The sequence below is a fragment of the Rhinoraja longicauda genome, chromosome 32 (genome assembly GCF_053455715.1).
Source record: "Rhinoraja longicauda isolate Sanriku21f chromosome 32, sRhiLon1.1, whole genome shotgun sequence".
NCBI classification, from domain to species: domain Eukaryota; kingdom Metazoa; phylum Chordata; class Chondrichthyes; order Rajiformes; family Arhynchobatidae; genus Rhinoraja; species Rhinoraja longicauda.
The window spans coordinates 2,313,216-2,340,117 of record NC_135984.1 but is presented as its reverse complement, the minus strand read 5'-3'; the positions used below and the strand labels follow the sequence as shown (position 1 = coordinate 2,340,117).

At 45.3% G+C, this 26,902-nt stretch overlaps 1 protein-coding gene across 1 annotated transcript in view; it reads right to left on the bottom strand.

Moving 5' to 3' along the window:
- Window positions 1–596: 596 nt before the first annotated feature.
- Window positions 597–26,902, bottom strand: part of LOC144608652 (ubiquitin-associated and SH3 domain-containing protein B-like) — a 114,513-nt gene continuing 88,207 nt past the window's right edge. The window contains exons 5-14 of the mRNA XM_078426630.1: window positions 26,129–26,298; window positions 22,780–22,988; window positions 21,611–21,749; window positions 18,582–18,702; window positions 16,426–16,548; window positions 14,621–14,713; window positions 12,916–13,060; window positions 11,120–11,226; window positions 9,239–9,348; window positions 597–7,040 (exon numbers count right to left, since the gene is read on the bottom strand). Of these exons, the coding sequence (XP_078282756.1) occupies window positions 6,903–7,040; window positions 9,239–9,348; window positions 11,120–11,226; window positions 12,916–13,060; window positions 14,621–14,713; window positions 16,426–16,548; window positions 18,582–18,702; window positions 21,611–21,749; window positions 22,780–22,988; window positions 26,129–26,298 (1,355 nt within the window). The 3' untranslated portion in view covers window positions 597–6,902. The remainder of the gene's footprint in view (window positions 7,041–9,238; window positions 9,349–11,119; window positions 11,227–12,915; window positions 13,061–14,620; window positions 14,714–16,425; window positions 16,549–18,581; window positions 18,703–21,610; window positions 21,750–22,779; window positions 22,989–26,128; window positions 26,299–26,902) is intronic.

Sequence of the window (26,902 nt, the reverse complement as noted above, 5' to 3'; positions counted from 1 at the left end):
AATCGATTCCAATATTGATATCCTTTCTGCAATAAATCCTGCCTGGTCTTTCACCCAAACTATCGATCACAAAGTTGTACGATACCTAAACCCTCACCAAGCAACTGGCATCTATCATCCAGCGCAGCTGAAAAAAATGTTGAAACTAAACAGCTGAGCTCCAGGCAAAGATCTTAGAGGTAATGAAAGGATGTAAACAAATTCTTTAACCCAGGAAATAATCCCAGAAAAAGATCTCCACCTCTTCTTCACGGAACACTGCATCTGGAACAGACTGTTAGATGACTGATCAGCAGAAATCTTTTTTTTTAAAGCTGGATCAATATTTGTGGAGAAGGCAGACTGATGATTTCAGGATCGTTAAGAATGGGGAAAATAGGAGAAGATGGAGCCCCGCATATGGTCTTTTTTTCTCTGCACTTTCTCTGTAACTGTAACGCTATAACACCAGCACTATATTCTGCATTCTGGTATTTTTCTCTTTGCACACCCTGTTGTACTTGTGTACGGTTTGATTTGACTGGATAGCTGGTAAGCCAAAGTTTTTCACCGATTCTGCACACACGTGCCAAACCCCCCCCCCCCCCCCCCCAAAAATGAATACCAACTGGGATTGATAGGAGAAAATCATCTCACAAGGACAAATTTTCCTTCCTCCCAATACTTAAAATTTGAAGTATACTTAAGAATATATAGATGGTTGCAATAAGCTGACAACCTTAAGCAACATCTTTGTTTGATCTGGCAAATTTATATTAAAAAAAGATTCTCATTGAAAACTATAGTGCCTCTAAGAATATGCTTAAGATTGGCATCTTAAATATTTGTTAATTGTGGATTATCTTTATGCCGAATTGATAAGAAAGCATTAAGACTTAACCTTCCTGATATTTTACCTGTAATTCCTTCCCTAAGTTACATGAACAAGCAACTTTTCTTTCAAAGTCAATGAACTGGTGACAGAAACAATATTTGCTGCCATTGTACAGATAGAAGATTTGTATTAAAATCGCATTCTTGCGGAGTTTCACTCTCAGGGTTGTTGAAAGAAGAGAGTTTGTCAGAGTCAACATAAGGTCATAAGTGAGAGGAGCAGAATTAGGCCATTCGGCCCATCAAGTCAACTCCGCCATTCAAGCTGATCTATCCCTCCCTCCTCGCCCCATCCTCCTGCCTTCTCTCCATAACCCCCGACACTTGAGGGGGGAATGAGCTGAAGGAGGCACGGAAGAACTAAACCAGCCACGAAACAAGTGTTCTTTGACCCACATAATGCATCCCGTCCCTCTGTATTGCAGATCTATGACGGAATTAGACGGTGTCCATGGCAATTCAACCGATATGGCAGGCTTCCACTCAAAATGTATCTGCAGAAAGCAGTTTTACTCCTGAGTACAATGCAGATTGAATATCACAGACATAAAGATTAGAGCTCACTGTTAAATCAAAATGCATTTTGAATGCAGATGTAAACAACATTGGCATCATATGAATTTTTGGTATCACCATCATTCCTGTCATTTATTTGCACCAAATCATTTTGATAAATATATAAATAGGGTTTTAATATGTTAAAATCTTAAACTGTACAGAAGTCTTTCTTTAGTACACTGCTATTTTGACATAGGATCTAAACTATGATAAATCCATCTGCTATAAACCACAAGAGGACAACTTAAAACATTCAAAACCCAAAACGGAAATACAAACACTGAGGAAAATATTAAAAGCTTTGAAGAATTCTCAGCTGATTGTCACGTTGACAAATGCCACTTGCTGCTATTTACACACCATGAGGGAAGGTATTGTTGAAAGTCACCACTGCACCAGTGAAGGTGCTCCAATGCTCCCTCAGTCAACATCGGAGTTTGGTCAAATTACCCACAAATTCTATTGGCAAAGCTGTCACTGTGCCCCAAAATATTTTTATTGCAAGATATTTCAGAGAGATGAACATGTCAGGTGATGAGGTGATAAATGGGTGCATGCATGTCTTAATTGTTCTAATTTAGGGCTTATTCTCTTTCAGATACTGATTGATTGCTTAATGTGTTAAATATTTGGCTTTTAATTTCAGTATATTTGGGTTTAACTACATAACACTGCAGGATATTTTGCTCATGAAAGTAACACAGGTCCCTGTCTCCCCAGATATAATGAATTAGGACATCTCTCAGAGTTTATGCAACAAAAATACATCAGCTCACAACTTAGCATTTCAAAGGTAAACATGATCAACTGCAAGCAATTCTGAAATGACTGCCACACTTGTTGTGCAGAAAGGAACTGCAGATATTGGTTTAAACCGAAGACAGACAAAAAATGCTGGAGTAACTCAGCGGGACAGGCAGCATCTCTGGAGAGAAGGAATGGGTGACAGAGGCTGGGGCTGAAAATGGGTTACTTTGTAATTCTAATTAACTGTTTGTTGGAGCTTGATATTTGATTCCACTTTTTATAATGTGTTGAATATTGGATAGGACCTACTACTGGTGGCAGATACTCTAGAAGTAGCTGACAGGAAGTTTCACTCTTGTCCTAATATTCTGGTGTAAAATTCAAGTTGGTCTGGAAGCAATGTGGTCAGGTTGTTATGTGTCACCATTTATAGATCCTTCCTATTATTCAGCCCTATAGTGACAAACAGAATTGAAAATCTAATCGAAAATAGAACCTATTGAGAGATGCAATGCTGCCAAATTTCTGTTCCCAGTCATGCAAAGTTGCATCACTTTGCATTTCCCCTTTTCCTGTCAATGACGAATGTAGTGTAATTCTGGGTAATGGTCCTCTTGCATAAAGGAGGGACATTTCTTTTAATGGACCAGCTAATTTTGTTCTATGAGTTATCATGCGACATGACCTGCCCCATTTGTCAGTCTGGATGTGCCAACAGAAAGAAATGTTCGACACCAAAAGGAAGGCCTAAGAGGATCATACATCATTAATTCATTTTGTTTTCTACCACACACAAGCGCAGAGCCCTGACTCACAAGCATTCGACAGGCTTTATCTTTGCACTCTCTTCTGGCTCTTATTTGGGATTTACAAACTAAAGTATTCCCAGGACTCGTGAAAATCAGGAAATGGACAGCAGGAGGATCAAGCTTGGAGCTATGAGCAACAGAGGCAAGTCATCGCAGTGGTTAAGACAGAAGCTTGCATGTCTGTTCATTTTCTCGAGCATATTTGTGATGACGAAACAGTCTTTCTAATTGGGCTGCAACAATTGACACTCCTGAAGCATGATTATCCTTTGCAATTCATTATTCGTTGAATTACATCGACCTAGTTTTTAAATCATGCTCAATGGTACAGTTGTAAGTATGCTGTACGGCATTTAAATAGAAGTTTGATGGCTCCACTGGGCTTCTCAGATTAGAAGAGGCCTGTGTTTTTTATTCTAGGAAAATAACTGCAGATGCTGGTACAAACCGAAGGTATTTATTCACAAAATCCTGGAGTAACTCAGCAGGTCAGGCAGCATCTCAGGAGAGAAGGAATGGGTGACGTTTCGGGTCGAGACCCTTCTTCAGACTGATGTCAGGGGGTGGGACAAAGGAAGGATATAGGTGGAGACAGGAAGATAGAGGGAGAACTGGGAAGGGGAGGGGAAGAGAGGGACAGAGGAATTATCTAAAGTTTTTTATTAAATAAACTCATGCTAACTGGACACTCAGCAAAATGATCACCATCAACCCTGGAGGTGAGGAAATCTCACACATGATTGTATTGGAATTTACACAGTAGGAGAAAGGATAATGTCTTAAATAAGGAAAAGGAAGCCCACAGGACTTTACAATTTTACACACTGACTAATATTATTCCACATTACCCTCAATGGTGATTACAATCACTGAAGGGCCAAATTGGGGCTAGTCTTTGTCATTTTCTGTTGGGCACGCTGATGTAAAATCACGTTGAGGAGTGTCATCTTTTCTGTACTCCATGTAACAACATCACATAATCTGGAGGGCACAGAAATCTTTCATTGAGGGCATGTCTTTGCTGGAAGTGGAAAATAGAGGAAAGATAATATCATATACAATGTGGCAGTTAAGTAATACCTGCTAGACAGGAAAGGGATTTAAGGGAAAGGTAATATTTTGCATACGAGATGTCCACCATTTTATGATTTGCACTGTGAACATGTGAGTATAGGGTTGCCAACTATCTCACTCCCAAATACGGGCCAAGGTGACGTCACCGCCCCGCGCCCCACGTGACCTCACTCAACCAGCGGCCACGTGCTCCCGCTCCACCAAGAGGCGGGTTGCTACACAACAATAGACAATAGGTGCAGGAGTAGGCCATTCGGCCCTTCGAGCCAGCGCCGCCATTCTATGTGATCATGGCTGATCATTCTCAATCAGTACCCCGTTCCTGCCTTCTCCGTTACCTCCATTAGGCGAACACACTCCGTTAGCCTACACTGTCCTGGGCGATAGGCGCTGTCGGCCGGGACAGTGTAGGCTAACGGAGTGTGTTCGCCTAACGGAGGTTGCGTAGCAACCCGCCTCCCGGTCCCAATACGGGACAAGGGCGGTCCGGTACGGGACAAACCAATTTAGCCCAAAATACGGGATTTCCCGGCTAATATGGGACAGTTGGCAACCTTATGCGAGTAACATAGAATAGACTGGTGAAATAATGACCATTGCAGATAGTACTCCATCGCGCTGTCATGTAAACTGAGGAAAACCTCAAATATCGTTGCTTACAGGTTAGAAAATTAAATGGAATTCATGCTCAACATGACAAGGGTTCAGTTAATTTGACTTCTAATAATCAACATATTTCTATAGTCATCCACAGGAAGTTCTTTTTTTTAAAAATCATTCTCTGTGGTAGATTCAATTTCAACATTTCCTTTTGCTAGATACTTGAAAACACACACAAACACATTATAAAAAGAAAAGTAAACTCTGCTTTTTGGTCTGTCATTCTCAAACAGAATACTTTGAAGAACCTCCAAGGGATAGTTCTGAGAAAAATAAATAAATTGTTTAACATTACTTTACTTGCGCTTGAAAATGGGTATCTTGCAGACCAATGATAGCAAATTACTGTGATAGTAATTCCACTCAGTCCACTCACTATTTAAAGTTCTGATTACTAAATATAAATGCCTTGATCCAAATTCTGCAAATACCCAAGCATGATGATCTAACTTCTGAGATGTAAAGTTATACATTTCCAGTTTTGTACAGAGAAATCAAAAAGCTCAGAAACTTCAAAGAGGTGAAGGGTTAATCTCCATCTCCCGACACCTCTCCAACTGCCTTCCTTTCACCTTTAACTAACATCCACCAAACACAAGAGTCTGCTAATTAAGAGACGTCAATATTTTAACAAGAAACACAAGTGGCAATACTCAACTTTACCACCAGGACAGTCAAACTTTCATCCTGTTAAAATCTCTTGGAAGAACATTATGTCTATTCTGGTGACAAAAAAAAACGGTTCAACCACACACACAAACCATCACACATTGTGAGGTTGAATGTTAAGGTTTCGTTGAGTTTTGTCTTTCAAGAATGTGAACTTTCAAATATTTAGCCAAAAAGGAAAATGGGGAAGTAGAGGAGATACATAGTGCCCTTTAAGGGATAAAGCAGACCCATATATTTAAATAAAACTTAGCATACATAACACTCTCAAAGCTCTCAGCTCAAACATTCCACCCGTTAGATGACTCCATATGTAAGGTAGGTGAAGGTTAAAGGCATCTGCTAGTCAAGTTTGGCAACAAACCTATGTTGAAGGAAAATATCAAGGAACTGACTATGAAGACACAAAGGGACACATGTGATCACGCAACTTTCACGGCCCCTCTCCATCATTTCAGTGCCCTTTGAGAGACCTCAGTTAAAACATTCAGATTTATTCCACAATCCCATTGTGAATTATTGTAAATATAGAGGTGATTGGGGAATCAGTGGTGTCATATTGTTGGCTCAAGTCTGAACATTACTCCTTTTGAGGGCAGCCTCTCTGGAGTGTAGACTGCAGATTTGGTGGTTTTCTACTGCAATACAAATACATCCAAAAAACTAGAATAGGGATTTTTAAAGGAAAATAGCACTCACAAAATCACATAAAATGCACAATAAATAAACCCCGTTCTACTAACTGGGGTGGAAGTACAGCATTTTGTAAATATGTGGAGGTGTGGGCTCAGATCAAGATTATCTCAACTGCAATTCCTTTGGTTTCTAATTGCAAATCTGTTTGCTATTTGGCTTCCATTAAATATAACATGGATAAATAAATTAAAATCTCTTGACATTCCAGAGGATTGGAGTTAAGCAAGGTCCTCCTGTTCCATGTAATTGGACCAGAAGGCCAGGTCCCACAGTTCTAGATACATGGGACAGGAGTGGGAGTTAACACTGCTCCAGTAAACTCGTTTCATGTCAGCTACTGCTGCTTCTGAAACACTTTATATAGATTCACATGCCCCATTTATTGCTCCAGTAAACCACACGTCTGAGCGAAACTGTGTCAAACACAATTCAAAAATAAATTAGCGGACTGAAGTTCTTGACCATTTTTAGGTTCTCTTAAATCAACTCAATTTCCAAACCAATCCTGGCCTCAGAACTGTATCTTGCCCTGACCTAAACACAATTAGTCCTGCAATCACGTCAACTCATTCATAATTAAAGATATCAAATGAAATAAATGCAAGTCCTTCACAACAAGGTAGTGAACTTGCATATAACACAACAATCAAATAATTAATGCTACAGGGCACTCAGATGGTTGTCGCAGAGTATACCAAGCAGGGTAGTGAAATGAACCTGCTCATACAGAGTACGGAGGAAGGGGGAAAGGAGGTGAAGTAAGTGGAAGCACATGCTAGTAATGGCTCTATCTTCCAGTGATGGTGGATCTCTTCATTAGTCTTGGAACAAGATATCCCTCCAGCTAAAACTATGATTGGGCCCATGGGTGAGTGGTAGGATGGGAGGGTCCACCAGCTGCCATATACCCGCATCTTCCAGCTCTTCACAGGCACAAAATCCCAAATATGGAATCTGTAGGAACAAAGGAAAATATGTGAGGTGCCTGAATCTCAGGTGCATTCAGAGCCAATTGGCTCAACAATTCTGAAACCTGCAACCTACCTCTGTATCCTAATGTTGGTCTAGAACAACTTTTTAATTAGTTTCTCCCCTTTCTTCCACAACACACAGGGCAGTGTAGAAGGATTTTGGCACACTGGCCTTCATCAGGCAGGGAATTGAGACATGATGCACAAGACATTGGTCAGACCGCACTTGGAGAATTGTGTTGAGTTTTTGTCACTCTGCTTATAGGAAAGATGCCACCGAGCTGGAAAGTGTGCAGATATGATTTACGAGCATATTGCCCAGACTAGAGGGCCTGAGCTACAAGGAGAGGTTGGGCAGGCTAAGACTTTATTCCTTGGAGCACAGAAGGCGAAAAGGTAAAGGGTGTTCTTAAGGAGGCGTACAAATGCTTGAGGAGAGTTAACAGAGTGAATGCAGAGTCTTGTTCCCAGGGGAGGGGAATCAGGAAACAGGCAACATAGGTTCAAGGTGAGGGTGGAAAGATTGAACAGCAACCTGAAGCACAACCTTTTCATTCAGGGAGTGCCAGAAGAAGTAGTCAAAGCAGGTACAATAACAACATTTAAAAGACATTTGGAGAAGAATATGGATAGGAATGGTTTTGAGGGATATGGCCCAGGCAGCGGCAGGGGGGACTATCTTGGATGGGGTATCGGTTGGCATGGACAACTTGGGCTGATGGGCTGATGACTCTACGGCTAATTTTACAAAACTTTCATTTTCAGTTTTAGTTTTAGAGATACAGCACAGAAACAGGCACTTCGGCCCACCGAGTCCACACAGTCCAGCGATCCCCACACAGTGGGCGGCACGGTAGCGCAGCGGTAGAGTTGCTGCTTTACAGCGAATGCAGCGCCGGAGACTCAGGTTCGATCCTGACTACGGGTGCTGCACTGTAAGGAGTTTGTACGTTCTCCCCGTGACCTGCGTGGGTTTACTCCGAGATCTTCGGTTTCCTCCCACACTCCAAAGACGTACAGGTATGTAGGTTAATTGGCTGGGTAAATGTAAAAATTGTCCCTAGTGGGTGTAGGATAGTGTTAATGTACGGGGATCACTGGGCGGCACGGACTTGGAGGGCCGAAAAGGCCTGTTTCCGGCTGTATGTGTATGATATGATATGATATGATTAACATTCCCCCACACACACTAGGGGCAATTTACTTATACCAAGCCAATTAACCTACAAACCTGTACGTCTTTGGAGTGTGGGAGGAAACTGAAGATCTTAGAGAAACCCATGTGATCACGTGGCAAACGTACAAACTCCGTACAGACAGCACCCGTAGTCGGGATGGAACCCGGGTATCTGGCGCTGAAAGCACTGTAAGGCAGCAACTCTACCACTGCACCACAATGAAGAATCATGCTCAACATTTAGCAATTGTATTTTGAAAGTGGTATTTAATCCACTTCCACCAAACAGGGCAGAACAATTCAGGCATCAATAAAATATTTTTCTTGGTCCCACTCTGAATGTTTCCATGCCATTTTTGTTTAATTGCCTTTTCACATCTCCTTGCACATTTGCAACACATCTCACGTGTCAGTCACACATAAATCACTAGTTGTAACAAACAAAACTAGCTGGGAACGTGGTACTGTACAAACCACATCGGGAGAGTGCTCTGCTGCATAGTTAAAGAACTGTAATTGTCTTATTTTCTTACTAACAGGATTGGCACGCAAGAAATGTACTGAAAAGCAGTGACTGAACCAACCAAAATAGTCCACAGTACTCCACATGGCCAATACTTCCAGATTTCTGTCCTTCTTTGTTGAAGTGGGTTCAGATTTAAATTCCCTTTCTATTTCCCTCACAATTGCCCCAAACTCCCTCTGCCACCTTCCTCTGTACACACAGACTGTGTCCAAGCCCAATGATTTTGACCTGATGATGAAACCATGGCCTGATAATTAACCAGAATAGGCTGTAATGTTGGGCTTGTGCTGTCCCTCGCATATACTTAAATCCCACTCCCAGTTAAGCTCTCAGCCCCTCCCGATATCTCACATAATTAGAAACATTAAGGGCTTAGACTGTACAAAAGATGGCTATGCCAATGTGGTTGTTATTGGCTTATTCCCACGCTACTATAAGAGCATTATCTCACTCAGCTGGAAGGCACAATCACACTCACCTTTCGAACCACTTGCACAAAGTCCTTGGAATTGCGTGCGGAGAGCCCCTGGAGCTGGCGGGTGCAGGCTTCTAGTGACGAGGCGTGTGCGACAATCAGAATGTTGTTACCTGAAAGGGAAGTGCAAAACAACATTGCATCTCGGGTCGGATCCAGCACAAGGAAGAGGACTTGCAGCGTCACAGTCCACATTCACCACTCTGCACATTCCCTTACAGCCAGTGAAATACCTTTACAGTAGTCGGAGTGGTAGGCCCGTCCCCAAAGCCCACAGTCAGTGATGTGATAGTGAACCAGCTCACGACATTAGGGATAAGATCAGCTGTGCTTTCCTGGTCTTCTCAAATAGTCCCCTCGGATATTACGCATCCAGCTGTGCAACACAGCTTGCTGATGTTCGATAATTCATGAACACAAGGGTCACTCCAGGGGGGCATGTCTCAGCACTGGATTTGACCATCAGCCCCAGACTGAAATAAGGAAAACAATCTCAATGCAGATTGTAAATCTTTGGGATTCTCTATCCCCAAGGCCATTGGATCCTCAGTTGGTCAGGATTTTTAAGGTTGCAATTAATACCCAATGCCTGAAGAAGGGTCTCAACCTGAAAAGTCACCCATTCCTTCTCTCCAGAGATGCTGCCTGTCCCGCTGAGTTACTTCAGCATTTTGTGTCTATCCGGTTTAAACCAGCATCTGCAGGTCCTTCCTGTACATATTCCCTTCTGTCTTTTGGATTTTAAAATCTGTCAAAGTGGATTTGCCATATTCTTAATGGATGGCAGACCAAACAGAGTGTAGACAGTCTGCTCCTGCTTCTTCATATGTTCACTCAGCACATACAACTCTCATCCTACAAGGCAGATTTATTGTACGGTGGTGTTCCATCGGTTAAATGATCAGTTTTATGATCCAGAAGCTTGGACTATCAACCCAGAGACCAACGCTTGGATCTCAACATGGCAGCTATGGAATTTTAATTCAGATAAGCAATGCAGAATTTTGGAACACAAAAAATAACAAATAGTCTTGGCAAAGCAGACCTCAAAGCTGCTGGATTGTTGCAAGAACCACCTGGCCTGACTAACATCCTCCATGGAGAAAATCAGCCCAACCTCAGCCCAGGGGGTTGAAAATGCCACAAATTGACCTGCAAAGTCAATCAATCCGAGGGCAAGAAACAATGGACAATAGAAATCCTGACCAATCCAGAAACACAAATTACAGATTATAATGGAGACCCAGGAGCATCTGGAGCAAAACACAAGCGTCTGGAGGAATAATAGGTTAAACAGCAGCTTGAGTCTCTCGTCCGTTAACCCCTCCTCACCTGGATCCACACGTCACTTGCTCGCTCCTGCCTCTCCTCTTCACCACTTTATAGTGGCCATCTCCCCTTTACACACACACACACACAAACACACAGTTTTCATGCTGGGTCTTCACCTGAAATCTGACTGTTCGTTTGCCTCCACAGATGCTGCCAGACCCCTTGACCAGCTGCTTGGGCATTGCCTAAACAACTACAAATATGTTGCTTTATTCACAAAATGCTGGAGTAACTCAGCAGGTCAGGCAGCGTCTCGGGAGAGAAGGAATGGGTGACGTTTCGGGTCAAAACCCTTCTTCAGACTGAGAGTCAGGGGACACTAATTGTAAGGAGATAGAGTTCAGGGATAGGGCCCATGGAACAGGGATTGTCCAACTCACTCTACAAAGAGGCAGGCATAGCTGGGCCCCAAGGCATGCAAGTGCCCATAGCTACACCTTGGATTTGGAGGAGTCGAAGGAGAAGTCGTTAAGAGTGAGGTCCAGCTCCACTAGGCGGAGGAGAGTGTTAGTAGAAAACTGACAATTCTCTGGCAATGAATGCAAGAGTTACCTTTAAGTTTACATTCAGCCAGGATTTCCCTCATCACCTGGCAGCTCCTGCTAATGTACGTCTCATAGGGTTCCGAAATCCCAAGTTTGTTTGCGGGTTTGTGAGGTCTGCAACATACAAATACCAGTTAGCGACGGCCAGGAACAAAAACCAGATGAATGACGAGCGGAGACACAGCCTGATGGGGTGAAAACTCTTTGTACTGGTTCAGTGGTGAGAGATGAACTCAAGAGGCTATGGGACATGTGTAGGAAAGAAAACTGCAGATGCTGGTTTAAATCGAAAGTAGACACAAGTTGTTGGAGTAACTCAGTGGTTCAGGCAGCATCCCTGGAGAGGAATAGGTGACATTTCGGGTCGAGACCCTTCTTCAGGCTGAAAAAGTATCTCGACCCGAAACGTCACCCATTCCTTCTCTCCAGAGATGCTGCCTGAACCGCTGAGTTACTCCAGCATCTTGTGTCTACCTAGGCTCTGGGACATCTCAGGTTGTGGGAAAAGGACTGGGCCATTTGCACCTTCAGCATTTGCAGTGTTCAAAACAAAGGTTGAACAGGTGGTGCAACCTCATTAACGCACATCAGTAGCACATCCTCTGATTGTGGAAGGATATTCTTGATTTTGAGGGTGTGCAGCGTAGGTTTACTAGGTTAATTCCCAGAATAGCGGGACTGTCATATATTGAAAGACTGGAGCGACTAGGCTTGTTTACACTGGAATTTAGAAAGATGAGAGGGGATCTTATCGAAACATATAAGATTATTAAGGGGTTGGACACGTTAGAGGCAGAAAACATATTCCCAATGTTGGGGGAGTCCAGAACAAGGGGGCACAGTTTAAGAATAAGGGGTAGGCCATTTAGAACGGAGATGAGGAAAAACTTTTTCAGTCAGAGAGTTGTGAATCTGTGGAATTCTCTGCCTCAGAAGGCAGTGGAGGACAATTCTCTGAATGCATTCAAAAGAGAGCTAGATAGAGCTCTTAAGGATAGTGGAGTCAGGGGGTATGGGGAGATGGCAGGAACGGGGTACTGATTGAGAATGATCAGCCATGATCACATTGAATGGCGGTGCTGGCTCGAAGGGCCGAATGGCCTCCTCCTGCACCTATTGTCTATTGCCACAACAGCAATCTCAAGAGTCAAGAGTGTTTTATAGTCGTGTGTCCCAGATAGAACAATGAAATTCTTACTTGCTTCAGTACAACAGAATATGTAAACATAGAACACTGTAAACATGATAAACAATGTGATAAATCATTAGTCCCCCAGCGTGGAGAAAACCACACATCTGATTGATTGAATTGAACGATAGATCATAGAAGCAAGCTGATTGGCAGAGAAGATTCACCAGGAGGTTGCCTGCGATGGAGCTTCATTACTTGCTTGCCCAATGTATACAAATGGTGGCCACCTACGCACAGGCAAGGTTACAAACCACACCAGCTCCTCCTTTTGTTCTCCCACCCCACCTCACCCCCTCCCTCCCTCCCTCCCTCCCTCTTCGCCCCTCCCACCCTCCTTCCCCCCCCTCCTTCCCCCCCCCCACAAGCGGCCAGGTCTGTTTCCGCTGGAGCAGAGGAGGTTAAGAGGGAACATGGGTGGGATGGATATAATTGTGAAGTGTATGGACCGGGTACTCTGCAGGAGTCCTTTCCCCTAATCAGAAGCTGCCCCGTTGAGTTGCTCCGGCATTTTGTGTCTATCGTCGGTGTAAACTAGCCACTACAGTTCCTTCCTACACATTCTTTCTTCTGGATATGAGCATTTGGTGATTGATTTCTGTGCCAATTCCTACTTGTAGGTTAAGTCAGTGCCCAGGTTTGCTGCCGCGAGTTCTTCTGCTGTCATCCACGCTGGTAACGTGTTCCCAGAAACCCACTTGGTCCACTCAAACAGTCCCGGCTCCACCCGAAGCTTTATCTGGTTCTCCTGTTGAAGTCCTGTGAACAAAATATACTGACTTAGTGACTCACGCAGCACAAAAAAACATCTCCAAATCAAACACATTACACCGGCTCATTGAAGTGCCAAGGTCAGCATGTCTACTGTGTTTATAACGAGCAACATAAATGATAGTTGCTAAATGCTTGAGTGGAGAGGAAAAAGGGGGGGTGGAAACTACTGCAAGGAAGGATAGATTTGAGGATTAAAGAGAAAGGGAAAATATTAAAAGGAATACCAGAGATATTAAAACCCACACATGTATCTTTGAAGCAGCAATATTGCATCACCACTTCGTAGAGCACTCCTGCCAACATGTCAGTGGGTGGGATAACTTTGATAAATATGAAAGACAAAGAAACGGAATAAAAAGAGTGGTGAATCTTCAAAGTGCATTGAATGCACACCACACCATCTCATCGCCCCAATGCCACCTCCTCATAGTTGTTTAAATACCTCTGTGGATACAGGCACTGTTTTGTGAGCCTTCCCTGGGATAATGACATACAAAGATACAATTAGGTGCAGGATATCCATTTCCTTTAGCTTGCTCCAGCATTCCTCTAGGTTCACGTTTGACCAGATTTTAACTTAAATTTGTGATCCTGCCAACTTCTACAACTCTGCTTATCAAGAATTTACATCAACCTTAAAAAATGTTCTCCCACCACTCTTTTAAGGAAGAGTTTCAAAGACTCACAACCTTCTGAGAAAACATTGTGCCTTATTTTTGTTTCCCTTGTTGAGCCCTTTTTTTAAGCAGTTGTTCCTCATTCTAGATTCTCCCGTAAGAGGAAAAATGTTCTCCTTATCCACCCTAACAAGAATCCAGGATCTTATGTTTCAATCAAGATAACCTTTACTCTTCTAAATTCAGACAAGCCGAGCCTATCCAACCTCTCCCCATAAGATAATCCAACAAAAATAATTGCAAAAGTATGAAGAAGGGTCTCGACCCAAAACATCACCCATTCCTTCTCTCCACAGATGCTGCCTGTCCCGCTGAGTTACTCCAGCATTTTGTGTCTACATAGCAAAACAGCACATTTGCTGAATAGTCTTGTTATACGTTCATAAGTTCGAGGAGCAGAATTAAGCCACTCGCCCCACCCAAGTCTATTCCACCATTCAATCATGGCTGATCTGTCTTTCACTCTCAACCCCATTCTCCTGCCTTCTCCCCATAACCTCCGACAACCATACAAATCTTGGATTGATTTGGAAGAACTCTTCGAAAAACACTGCGACATAGTAGGAGACTCGATGGGCCGAATGGCCTAATTCTACTCCTATCCCTCATGAGAGCTGATGAACGAGAATACAGAAACGTTTTTTGATGAAAGAAGGTAATTTTGAGGGTGTCTGTTGTGAAAGGTAGCAGGAGATGCTTCATAACAAAGTCACGGGGGCTGGCAAGGAAATGTAAGGGTGCAGGGGGCCAGGGGTGAAAATATCAGCCTCGGTGCAGAAGAACAGGAAGGGGTATAGAGTGAGACGTCTGGAAAAGGGTTGCAGACACTGGGTAGTGGAGTTGTTAACATAAATGGACGTCCCCTTACCTCTTAGTATGTTGAATGCAGTCTGTACACAGCGTAGCGAGGGTGAACAGTAAACATAGTCAATGGTGGAGTTACTCTCCAGCAGAGCCTCACCTGCAAGGCAAACATAGCAATCAGATTAATCTTCCCACATATTCTGCAGGTAATGCAAAACCTTTGCTCAAACTTCCCCCTCAAAATGTAAAGCAACAAAGAGACTATTGTTCGGACATCTAATGTATCCAACTTCCTGCCTGTCAGCTCCTGAAGCACAACAAGTTCAGTCTCATTCTCCTCGGGCTAATCTTCCACCTCCCTAACCCGGATGGTGAACAGAAAGGTGGAATTAAACAACCAAACCATTCAACACATTGTCCACCCTCTGAAAATCCCACAAATCATTTATTTAATGTAATGTAGACACAAAATGCTGGAGTAACTCAGCGGGTCAGGCAGCATCTCAGGAGAGAAGGAATGGGTGACGTTTCGGGTTGAGACGTTCATCTCCTGAGATGCTGCCTGACCCGCTGAGTTACTCCAGCATTTTGTGCCTACCTTCGATTTAAACCAGCATCTACAGTTATTTTCCTACACTATTTAATGTAATTGTCAGATCTCTCTATTGTGTTTTACATCCTAAGCAAACAATCATTATTAATGGAGACTTCAAAGGCTTGTTTCAGAAGTTAGGCTATTTACGTTCATGTTCAGAAGTTGTAGAAGCAAAATTAGGACATTGGGCCCATCAAGTCTACTCCACCATTCAATCACGGCTGATCTATTTTTCCCTCTCAACCCCATTCTCCTGCCTTCTCCCCGTAATCCTTGACACACTCATTAATCTCCACCTTAAAAATATCAATTGACTTGGCCTCCACAGCCTTCTGTGGCAATAAATTCCACAGATTAACCACCCTTTGACTAAAGAAATTCCTCCTCATCTCCTTTCATTTCAGATCTGTGACTGAATTCCAATTTTCCACTCATGTGTATATTGCCTGATGTGCTCGACTAAACGACCTGCAACTCCATCTCCCAGGATTTAAACAAGGGCCATCTCTTGGGTATGGGTTGTGCTTCCTTTATGTTACCCAACTAGAGAACAAAGCTTATAGGAAGGAAGTGCAGATGCTGGTTTATATCGAAGATAGACACAAAGTGTTGGAGTAATTCAGCGGGTCAGGCAGCATCCCTGGAGAAAAGGAACAGCCCGTAACCCTTCTTCCGAGCGGATCTTCGGATTGGAACGATGAAGGGTTCCGACCCAAAACTTGATCTGTTACTTTTCTCCAGAGATGCTGCCTGACCCGCTGAGTTGCTCCAGCACTTTGTGTCTATCTTCAGTAGAGATCAAGGTTTCTCTGTGTTCAACTATTAGGTGCCATTTATGGAGGATGTGATGCCTCTTTAGGATCACAGGTACATTCAATCAGATCAATCTTTGACCAAGCTCTCCCAGTCCAGACATCATTGAAGTAAATCAGACCTTCTCCCATGCCAAGCTTCGATGTGACGCACAAAACCAAATACAGCCTCCAATTGGTACACGTGACAATAAGAGACATTGGAAACCTTTGAGCTTTGCGTCTGCCCCAAGAATCTGTACGCCCGAAGATCACCTTCCTTTCGTTTGGCATTCAGATTCATTGGTTCAAATAGTACTGGGGCTCAAAACCTTGGTCAGAGATTTCAAAGCGAGGATCACGGTGAGAATGGTTACAAGAACTCAAGATTGCCATGAGAACAGGAGAACGACAGCACACAAGCCACGAGATGACCTCAACTTGTGAGTGAAAGGGTCAGTATTGTTGATAGAATGAACTTACCGACAAGCTTGGCCTGCGTGCAGCCAAACACAGTGATCGGAGCATCTTTCTCATAGTCCTTGTAACCACCACTTCTGTGTGGTAAACTTGGGGGCATGTTCAAATTGGACCGGATGTAATTACCTATCACAAGAGTAAATGTCAGCGGATTAACCCTAAAGATAAAAGCCTGAACAAAACACCAGCTGTTAAAACAAGATTTATAATTAGCACATTCGTGACTCTGGAGAGACTGGCATTTCATTTCTCTTAACTTGACAAAAGCAGGTCAGAACCTCCACTCCGTGAAATCAGTCGGCAACTAAACTGTGTACTGTTTCAAAATGCCGACTGTTGCCTTCAAGGGAGAAGAGACTGAGGTGTAATGGACCATTATGGCACTATAGGTGGTTGTCGAATTACCATGCCTTGAGTAGGCAATTGGCATCTCTCAGTGTTGCCATCTGAACGTGCAACTTCGTCTGCTGTCTACGAGAGTGCAGTAAAGTCCAGAGGCTACTTAGTCCAGGGGCTACTTAGTCCAGGGGCTACTTAGTCCAGGGGCTACTTAGTCCAGGGGCTACTTAGTCCAGGGGCTACTTAATCCAGGGGCTACTTAGTCCAGGGGCTACTTAAGGTGCAACATCGTCTTCTTTCTACTAGTGCAGTAAAGTCCAGGGGCGACTTATTTATACACATGTTCTTGGTTTCGATAACTTTGTCAAATCAATGTTAGAAATGCCTTTTGTATCATCTGTGGACACCAATGGGAGCCCACTAAAGTTAACTAGACATTAAGCCCTCAAAGGGGTCCAGCTAGAAGGCAATTTTAAAATGAAAAGAAAACTAAACACAATCAAAACATTAAAGTCAGCGATATTTCCCAGTCCTTACTACTGACTATTGGTTCTTGTACAAAAATTACTGTGTGAACACAGGAATTGGATAGGTAGTGATTTGTGAGAAGGTCCAGTAACGTGTGAGAATACGTATTCTGGAGACACAAGGAACTGCAGATGCAGGTTGACATGATCAAGGTAACACACGTTCCTGGATCCATGTTCCCAAAAGACTGTGCATGGGGAGAGTGTGGCAGAGAAGGGTCGTGGCTGTGACTGCCAACCCAACATCACGTATAGTCTTTCCACTGACTGGTTAACTGCACGGTTAACTGACTGCACGGTGGCGCAGCGGTAGAGTTGCTGCCTTACAGCGAATGCAGCGCCGGAGACTCAGGTTCGATCCTGACTACGGGCGCCGTCTGTACGGAGTTTGTACGTTCTCCCCGTGACCTGCGTGGGTTTTCTCCGAGATCTTCGGTTTCCTCCCACACTCCAAAGACGTACAGGTTTGTAGGTTAAGAAAATAACTGCAGATGCTGGTACAAATCGATTTATTCACAAAATGCTGGAGTAACTCAGCAGGTCAGGCAGCATCTCGGGAGAGAAGGAATGGGTGACGTTTCGGGTCGAGACCCTTCTTCAGACCCTTCTTCAGGTTTGTAGGTTAATTGGCTGGGCAAATGTAAACAATTGTCCCTTGTGTGTGTAGGATAGTGTTAGTGTGCGGGGATCGCTGGGCGGCGCGGACCCGGTGGGCCGAAGGGCCTGTTTCCGCGCTGTATCTCTAAATCTAAAAAAAAATCTAACACGCAACAAAAACTTTTCACTATGCCTCGGTACACGTGACAATAAACTAAACTAGACACTGTACTCAAATCAAATGTTGCCCCATTCTATTGAGTGACTAATACTAAAAACTAACAAGATCTGTGTTTTTTTTCACATTTTGTGTTTATTTTTCCCCACATTGATTCTGCAAGAGTGAATTTTATTCAGCAACTCAGATATTTGGGCAGTGATTTATAGATTCTGCAAGGGCAACTTTCTCTAACCTGAACGCAGGGTTGGACAGTGGTTGTGAGATTAAATTCAATCAGGGCACTGCTGTTCTTTCAAAGTGTGTCACTGAATCTTTTTATAGCCACCCGAGGGGCCTTGGTGTTACCCAAAAGAGGACACACTGATGGCGCGGCAGAGTACTGTATGAGAGAAGGCCAGCCCAGACAGTGCTGTAGGTGAAGCAAGGTTATGACTTGCAGAACTGCAAGCTCCTCCTCACGTCTGAACTTGCAAATGGAAACAACTGCCCCCTGCCACCAGGGAAAACAGACAAACCTTTAGAATCGAAGCATTGAGCGAGCCAGTGTTTCCCAAACACCACATCCATCCTCTCCCCATGACGACAAATGTACAGATCCCGCTTGACCAGACTGGACCGCGAGTTCTTCGGCAGCTTCTGTGAGAACAGCAAGCAAGAGAGTAGTGCAAGTGTTGCAGAGATCGCTGGTCGGCACGGACTCGGTGGGCCGAAGGGCCTGTTTCCGTGATGTATCTCTAAACTAGAAGAGTACTTTCCAATGACAATGAAAGGTAACCAATGCGAAAAACAGTAAAAACAAAAATGTATTATCCATTTGGGACCTCTATTTAATGCTGTCTTTTCCCCAGTGGTTTTCTTGTGGATTGACCAGGATAAGGATAAAAACACAAAGTGCTGGAGGAACTCAGCGGGTCGAGCAGCATCTGTGGTGCGAATGGACAGATGATGTTTTAGGTCAGGACTCTTCTTCAGACTGATTGGAGTAAGGGTCTGACCCAAAACATCGTCTGCCCATTCAATCCACAGATGCTGCTTGACAGATGTCTGATGATAGAAGCAGGTACAACAGTGACATTCAAAAGCCAATAGTCAACAGTGTTTTATTGCCATACTAGACCAAGTGGACCCGGTGGGTCCATTCCTCATAGAGGGGGGGCAGGGAAGGGGAGAGGGTGTGACTGAGAGGGTGAGCCCTGGACCCGAAGTCTCTCCTGTATTGGTGTAGCACCCTCAATCCCCCTTATACCCACTCCACCCCCCCCCCCGCACTCAATCCCCCTTATACCCACTCCATCCCCCCCCCCGCACTCAATCCCCCTTATACCCACTCCATCCCCCCCCCCCCGCACTCAATCCCCCTTATACCCACTCCATCCCCCCCCCCCGCACTCAATCCCCCTTATACCCACTCCATCCCCCCCCCCCCACACTCAATCCCCCTTATACCCACTCCATCCCCCCTAGCCCACCCCAACTTGCCCCTCCCCTGCCTCCCACCCCCAGTCCCCCAGCCCTGCCTCCTTCCCTGTGTGACCAGTAAAGGGTGCAAGTGACACACCTCTTCCCCTCTCCCCTTCTTGTGCACCCTCGTTCCCATCGTGCACCCATTTCTCTCACTATCGTGCCCCTCTTATCTCCACGTCTCCTTCCACCTACCCCATTACCCCATTCCACCCGGCTTTACATTTCACTCCTCTCCTCACCTGACACCTTTATTCTCCTTTTCATCTCCACCCTTTGTTGCTTACTGCCCCTCCCCTGCATCAACCTTACTGCCCCTCCCCTGCATCAACCTTACTGCCCCTCCCCTGCATCAACCTTACTGCCCCTCCCCTGCATCAACCTTACTGCCCCTCCCCTGCATCAACCTTACTGCCCCTCCCCTGCATCAACCTTACTGCCCCTCCCCTGCATCAACCTTACTGCCCCTCCCCTGCATCAACCTTACTGCCCCTCCCCTGCATCAACCTTACTGCCCCTCCCCTGCATCAACCTTACTGCCCCTCCCCTGCATCAACCTACCATTTGCCAGGCTTCCTCCTCCCCCACTGCGGTCAGGCTGAAGATGTGTCAGCCACCCATTCCCTCTCAAAGTGCTGCCTCCCCCACTCAGATACTCCAGCACTGGGTTCGTTTCCTATTGCTTGTAATTGTTGTTTAAATATTTAACAACAGCATCACCAGCTTGTTTTATTCATGTGGCAAGGAGTCCCTGGAACCCACGTTCTGGGCAACTTTGGATGGAGCTGGGATTTAGTCCATCCTGTGGTGATTGGTGTTAACCAGCAGGTGGCAGAACGTGCACATCTGGTGCCAAGGAAGCCTGCAATAGCAGGAGAATCTGTGGGATTCATTGCCACAGAACGCTGTGGAGGCCAAGTCAATGGATATTTCTAAGGCAGAGATAGATAGATTATTGATTAGTACGGGTGTCAGGGGTTATGGGGATCAGCGGTGCTGGCTCGAAGGGCCGAATGGCCTACTCCTGCACCTATTTTCTATGTTTCTATGTTTCTAAGGCAGGAGAATGGGGTTGAGAGGGAGAGATAGATCAGCCATGATTGAATGGCGGAGTAGACTTGATGGGCCGAATGGCCTACTCCTGCACATGTTTTCTATGTTTCTAAGGCAGAAGGCTGGAGTTAGGAGGGTGAGGGAGATCAGCCATGATTGAATGGCGGAGTAGACTTGATGGGCCGAATGGCCTAATTCTGCTCCTATCACTTATGACCTTAAACCCCATAGATGCAGCTGATGTCGAGCCAAACCCCGGGCCCTCGTGTGGTGCAGAGGGTGGGGATCAGCTGGGCTTGGCTCCACACTAGAGGAATGTTAAGACGTCACAATGGTGCAGCTGTTGGTAGATTTGGGGTGTTCTTTTTAAAGGGACTTTTAAGAAGAGATTTAACAGATTTATGAGGAGAACAGAATGAAATATAACTGGTTCCACCCACAGGAGGATGAATAACCAAAGGATAGAAGGCAAGTTGATTGAAATCAAATCAGAGTGGGGACTTAGAAGTTTCTTTTTAATGTCTGAGGAGTACAGATGATAGAAGCAGTGACATTCAAAAGCTGGCTCGAAGAGTGTTTTAGTGTCACATGTACCAGAACGGAACAATGACATGCTTACTTGCAGCAGCAACACAACTGATTTGTAAACACAGTACTGAATAGAATAAAGAGTTAAGGATTTAAGTTGTAAGGAAAAAAACTGCAGATGCTGGTTAAAATCGAAGGTTGACACACAACGCTGGAGCAACTCAGCGGGTCATGCAGCATCTCGGGAGAGAAGGAATGGGTGACGTTTCGGGTCTCATTCCTTCTCTCCCGAGATGCTGCATGACCCGCTGAGTTGCTCCGGCATTGTGTGTCGACCTCAGGATTTAAGTTGCCAGCAGCATGAGGAAATGTCAGAGAGTGTATCCAAGAGTGAGGATAGGTGCAACGTGCCACAAGGGCCAGAGTCTACATGGACGAAGCAATCATTCACCAGACATTTTTACAGATCGGGCCTCAACATGCAGATATAGATGCAGCTTACCAGCATGGGTTGGCAGATGACACTGGAGGGCAAAGACAGAGCCTCTCCAGGCCCCTGCTCCTCCTGGTTTCTCCTCCGAAGAACTCCGTCATGTAAACTGGCACCAGCAGAAGCAGTCGCAGTCAGGAATGAGTTGGATCTGAGTAAAGATTATTAGTGAAAGGAACAGAATTAGGCCATTCAGCCCATCTAGTCACCTCCGCCATTCAATCATGGCTGATCTATCTCTCCCTCCAAACCCCATTCTCCTGACTTTTCACTATAACCTCTGACACCCGTACTAATCAAGAATCTACCTATCTATCTCTGCCTTAAATATATCCACTGATTTGGCCTCCATAGCCTTCAGTGGCAATGAATTCCACAGATGCATCACCCTCTGACTAAAGAAATTCCTCCGCATCGCCTTCCTAAAAGAACATCCTTTCATTCTGAGGCTGTGACCTCTGGTCCTAGACTCTCCCACCAGTGGAAACATCCTCTCCACATCCACTCTTCCAAGCCTTTCACTATTCTGTACGTTTCAATGAGATCCCCCCTCATTCTTCTGAACTCCAGCGAGTACAGGCCCAGTGCAATCAAACACGCACCAAATGTTAATCCACTCATTCCTGGGATCATTCTTGTAAACCTCCCCTGGAGTAAAGGCGAGAAGGGAAAGATTTAATAGGAGCCGGAGGGGCAACATTTTCAACACAGAGTGTGCTGTTTACATGGAACAAGTTGACAGAGGAAATCGTTGAGGCAGGAAATGGAACAGCATTTACAAGACCCATTCCTTCTCTCCAGAGATGCTGCCCGACCCGCTGAGTTACTCCAGCATTTTGTGTCTACTTTCATTGCTGTGACAATTCATTTTGAGACATCTTCTAACATCCCTCAGCATAGAAACACCAGTCAAGATGCCAAATGCCAAACACAAACAAATTATTGACAAAGGGAGCAAATGGATAATTGGACGAGAGAGTTTGTGTAGAATGTTACATTCAGTCAAAGGCAGAACAAATGTCATCGGTTTCCATCAAACACGAAGACACCACACTTGCATGTTACCCTTCAACATCCTGGGAGAGGCCAGGCGGTTTTGCGGCTGTGAATCTGTGGTGTTATGGCCTTTCAGTAGGAGGTGCAACAGTGATGCCCCACCGAGACGCTCCTATGCTACTCACCCGTGGAAGACCCACGTGTCGCATTCGTCTGCCTTGGCAATGTAGTTTTCTGGGAGCAGGCCAGAGCAGCCGGTGGCGAGCGAGGTGCCGTAGATCCAGCCCTCACTGGTGCTGCTCTGCTCGATGGGCGACATGAATATAAAATCTCCTTGTACCAGCTCCAGCTCGTCATCGTTCTGCGGCGTGTAGGGGTAAACCACTCGCAGAGTCTGGCAGCAAAAAAAACAGCAGAAAATCATCTTCAAATCACAGTTACACCACAACCCATTTACAGAGAGGAAAACATTGGGGAAAAATGATTTTAAAATATTGAGTGTAAGAAAATAACTGCAGATGCTGGTACACATCGAAGGTCTTTATTCACAAAATGCTGGAGTAACTCAGCAGGTCAGGCAGCATCTCAGGAGAGAAGGAATGGGTGACGTTTCACATTGGAACCCTTCTCCAGACTGAACAGACTGAAAGAGGTGGTGTGGGGGTGGGGGTGGGGGGGAGATGTGGAGGCTGAAAAGACTAGACCAAGCTTCCTGAGGTCATCTGTTGCCAGCCCAATTTTGTTCTGGCCTTCAGTCTGAAGAAGGGTTCCGACCCGAAACGTCACCTATTCCTTTTCTCCAGAGATGCTGCCTGACTCGCTAAGTTACTCCGGCATAATACGTCGTCTATCTAAAGATAAATTGATGGTTATGTTTTGTTTCTTCTCTTCGTTACATTTATCATTTTTTTCATTATTTTACACTCTAAATTTGCAATGAACAAGTTTAACTTTTTTTTAATTCACGTTCTGTCTGCCGGCTGGGGAATTGGTTCTGAGCCATTGTGTTGGAGGGGAGGTAGGATTTAATGAATCTCAGCGAACTAAAAATACGCACAATTCCGACCACAATCACAAAGCAAGATTTATTTCACCAGAAAGAATGCAACAAGTGGAGGAGTGTTATCTAAATGCAAATCGACCCACTCACTAAACAGTGGGCTTGGGACATGAATGCTGAGAACGTGGACCATATCATTCTGCTCGGCTGTAGAATGTGACTGTAGCAGAGATGTTCACCAACAATGGAAAGCACTTCAGGCTCCAGTTGTCACAAGATCATAAGAGCAGGGCCACAGTTTAGTTTAGTTTAGTGTAGAGATACAGCATGGAAACAGGCCCTTCGGCCCACCGAGTCCATGCTGACCAGCGATCCCCGCACACTAATACACACTTGGAACAATTTACCATTTTTATCCAAGCCAATCAACCTATAAATCTGTACGTCTTTGGGATGTGGGAGGAAACTGGAGCACCCGGAGGAAACCCACGAGGTCACGGGGAGTACGTACAAACTCCGTACAGACAGTACCCGTAGTCAGGGTCGAACCCGGGTCTCTGGTCCTATGAAGCAGCGACTCTACCGCTGCGCCTGGGTTCCGCCCATGTGCCATCTCCTGTGGCTCACTGCTGCTTCACAGACGGCAAGGCCTCAAGGATGCTGGGGCCCCTGTCAGTCCAACTCCCCAACCAAAGTGTGGCAGGGGGCAGCAGTTGTGGCTATTTCATGAAGAAATTAGCCACAGGACATAATTTTTATCTACATAACTCTCCTCTACTGATTGATTTCTTTCTAGTGAAATAATCCTGCTTCGAAGCTAGACACAAAATGCTGGAGTAACTCAGCAGGTCAGGCAGCATCTCTGGAGAGAAGGAATGGGTGACGTTTCAGGTCGAGACTCTTCTTCAGACTGATGTCGGAGGAGAGGAAAAATGTAGTCGGAGACAGTCAGACTGGTGGGTGAACTGGGAAAGGTGAGGGATGGAGAGAGAGGGAAATCTAGGGTTACTTGAAGTTAGAGAAGTCAATGTTCATACCGCTGGGGTGTAAGCTGCCCAAGCGAAATATGAGGTGCTGTTCCTCCAATTTGCACTGGGCCTCACTCTGACAATGGAGGAGGCCCAGGACAGAGAGGTCAGTGTGGGAGGGGGAGTTAAAGTGTTCAGCAACCAGTTAGCATCTAGCAAGTGGTTAGCATCTCAGCTATCTATACTTTACTCTCCCCCCTGGTCCAACCTATGTCCAAGACACCTCACACGCCCTTCGTCTCTTCAATGTTTTCCATGCTCCTAGTCCCTCATCTTTACTATCTATGCTTTGTTTAAACCAGCAACTGCAATTCTTTCCTACATAATCCTGTTTCGATGCAGCTTCGGTATGAATTCTGTCAGCTTTAGTTCATAAAGACTGTTTAAGCCCTGCTTTGTTTCCGATTCAATGCCCCAAATGCCAACCCACCAGCTGACTCAACGAATAAACCATTTCAGATTTGCATCTGATGATATTTTTGAACCTTTACAGAAATCCCATCCAACGAGGAGACATCGCTGTAAATATAACACTGAGAGTGGGCTGGTGTCATAGACACACAGTCTCCTTGCAGGAAGGGAAACAGCCAGAAAGGCAACTGTGTCTCACTGAGTTCCCCAGGCTCCTGAAACAAACAACGCACCAACCATAAACCATCCTGCTGCTTTTTAACCAGACCTCATAGGATGGAGCAGACTGGCAGGATGGGACAAGGTCTCGGTCTCGCCCCCTCCCCTGACATCAGTCTGAAGAAGGGTCTCCATCCAAAACGTCACCCATTCCTTCCCTCCCGAGATGCTGCCCGACCCGCTGAGTTACTCCAACATTTTGTGTCTACCTTCCAATGAGATCAGCATCTGCAGTTTGTTCCCTACACAATGAGTTCCAGATTCCTACTGCCCATAATGTGAGAATGTGCTTCCTAACCCCGTTACTGACTGGCTGACCTGGAATAGCTCTGACCCTCCGTCCTTGAGATCTACAGAGCTGGAATTATCCAGTGGAGTTACACTAAGGGAAATCAGAGATCTAATAACCTGCATTGATTGATGGCCTCATTCCGTTCCGAAACTTAAGTTGCAAATATTTCTCTCCAGGGGTTTTGCTGAAGGATTACATTCTCCATTCATTTTCTCACGTCATGCAAGTATTTGCCTACGTTGGGTCTAGGGTTGCCAACTATCTCACTCTCAAATACGGGACAAGGTGACGTCACCGCCCCGCGCCCCACGTGACCTCACCCTGCCAGCGGCCACGTGCTCCCGCTCCACCAATGGAGGCCGCCCAGGCCAGGAGGTGGGTTGATATGCAACCTCCATTAGGCGAACACACTCGGCCCCGCTCCCCGAACGCACTCCGTTCGTCTACACTGTCCCGGCCTATAGCGGCCTGCGGGCCTAATACGGGACAAGTTGGCCAATTTAGCCCAATATACGGGACAGTTGGTAACCCTAGTTGGGTCAGGCGTGAAGCCCGCGGGTTTCACTTTGCTTGGGATAACTTACCTCGTGATTGGCGAAGCGAATGTCTCGGGAATAAAGCGCAGCGACCCAGTCACAGCCCAGCTTCAAGTCCAGGCCGCGAGCCAGCTTCTCCAGCGCGGTCAGGTGGTTGGGCTGGAAGTGGTAGGCCAGCGTGACGTGGAGCTGCTTCTTGTGCGGCTCCACCCGCACTTCTACAAGGGAGGGCCAACCATGCAGTTAGAGAAACAATGGCACCAGCAGCTGCCACACAGAGGCTGGAAATACAGCAAGGAATGTACGCAAGGCAAGACCCCACGGTGAGGAACGGCACATCAGGGCTGCTTGGCTCACAGGTAAATATTGCCCAAATATACAAACGGAATCAAGGGATATGGGGAGAAAGCAGGAACGGGGTACTGATTGTGGATGATCAGCCATGATTATATTGAATGGCTCGAAGGGCCAAATGGCCCACTCCTGCACCTATTTGCAGGAGTGCAGTTTCGGTCTCCAAATTTGAGGAAGGATATTCTTGCTATTGAGGGCGTGCAGCGTAGGTTTACTAGGTTAATTCCCGGAATGGCGGGACTGTCGTATGTTGAAAGATTGGAGCGACTGGGCTTGAATACACTAGAATTTAGAAGGATGAGAGGGGATCTTATTGAAACATACAAGATTAGTAAGGGATTGGACACGTTAGAGGCAGGAAACATGTTCCGATGTTGGGGGAGTCCAGAACCAGGGGCCACAGTTTAAGAATAAGGGGTAGGCCATTTAGAGGAAAAACGTTTTCACACAGAGAGTTGTAAAACCGGG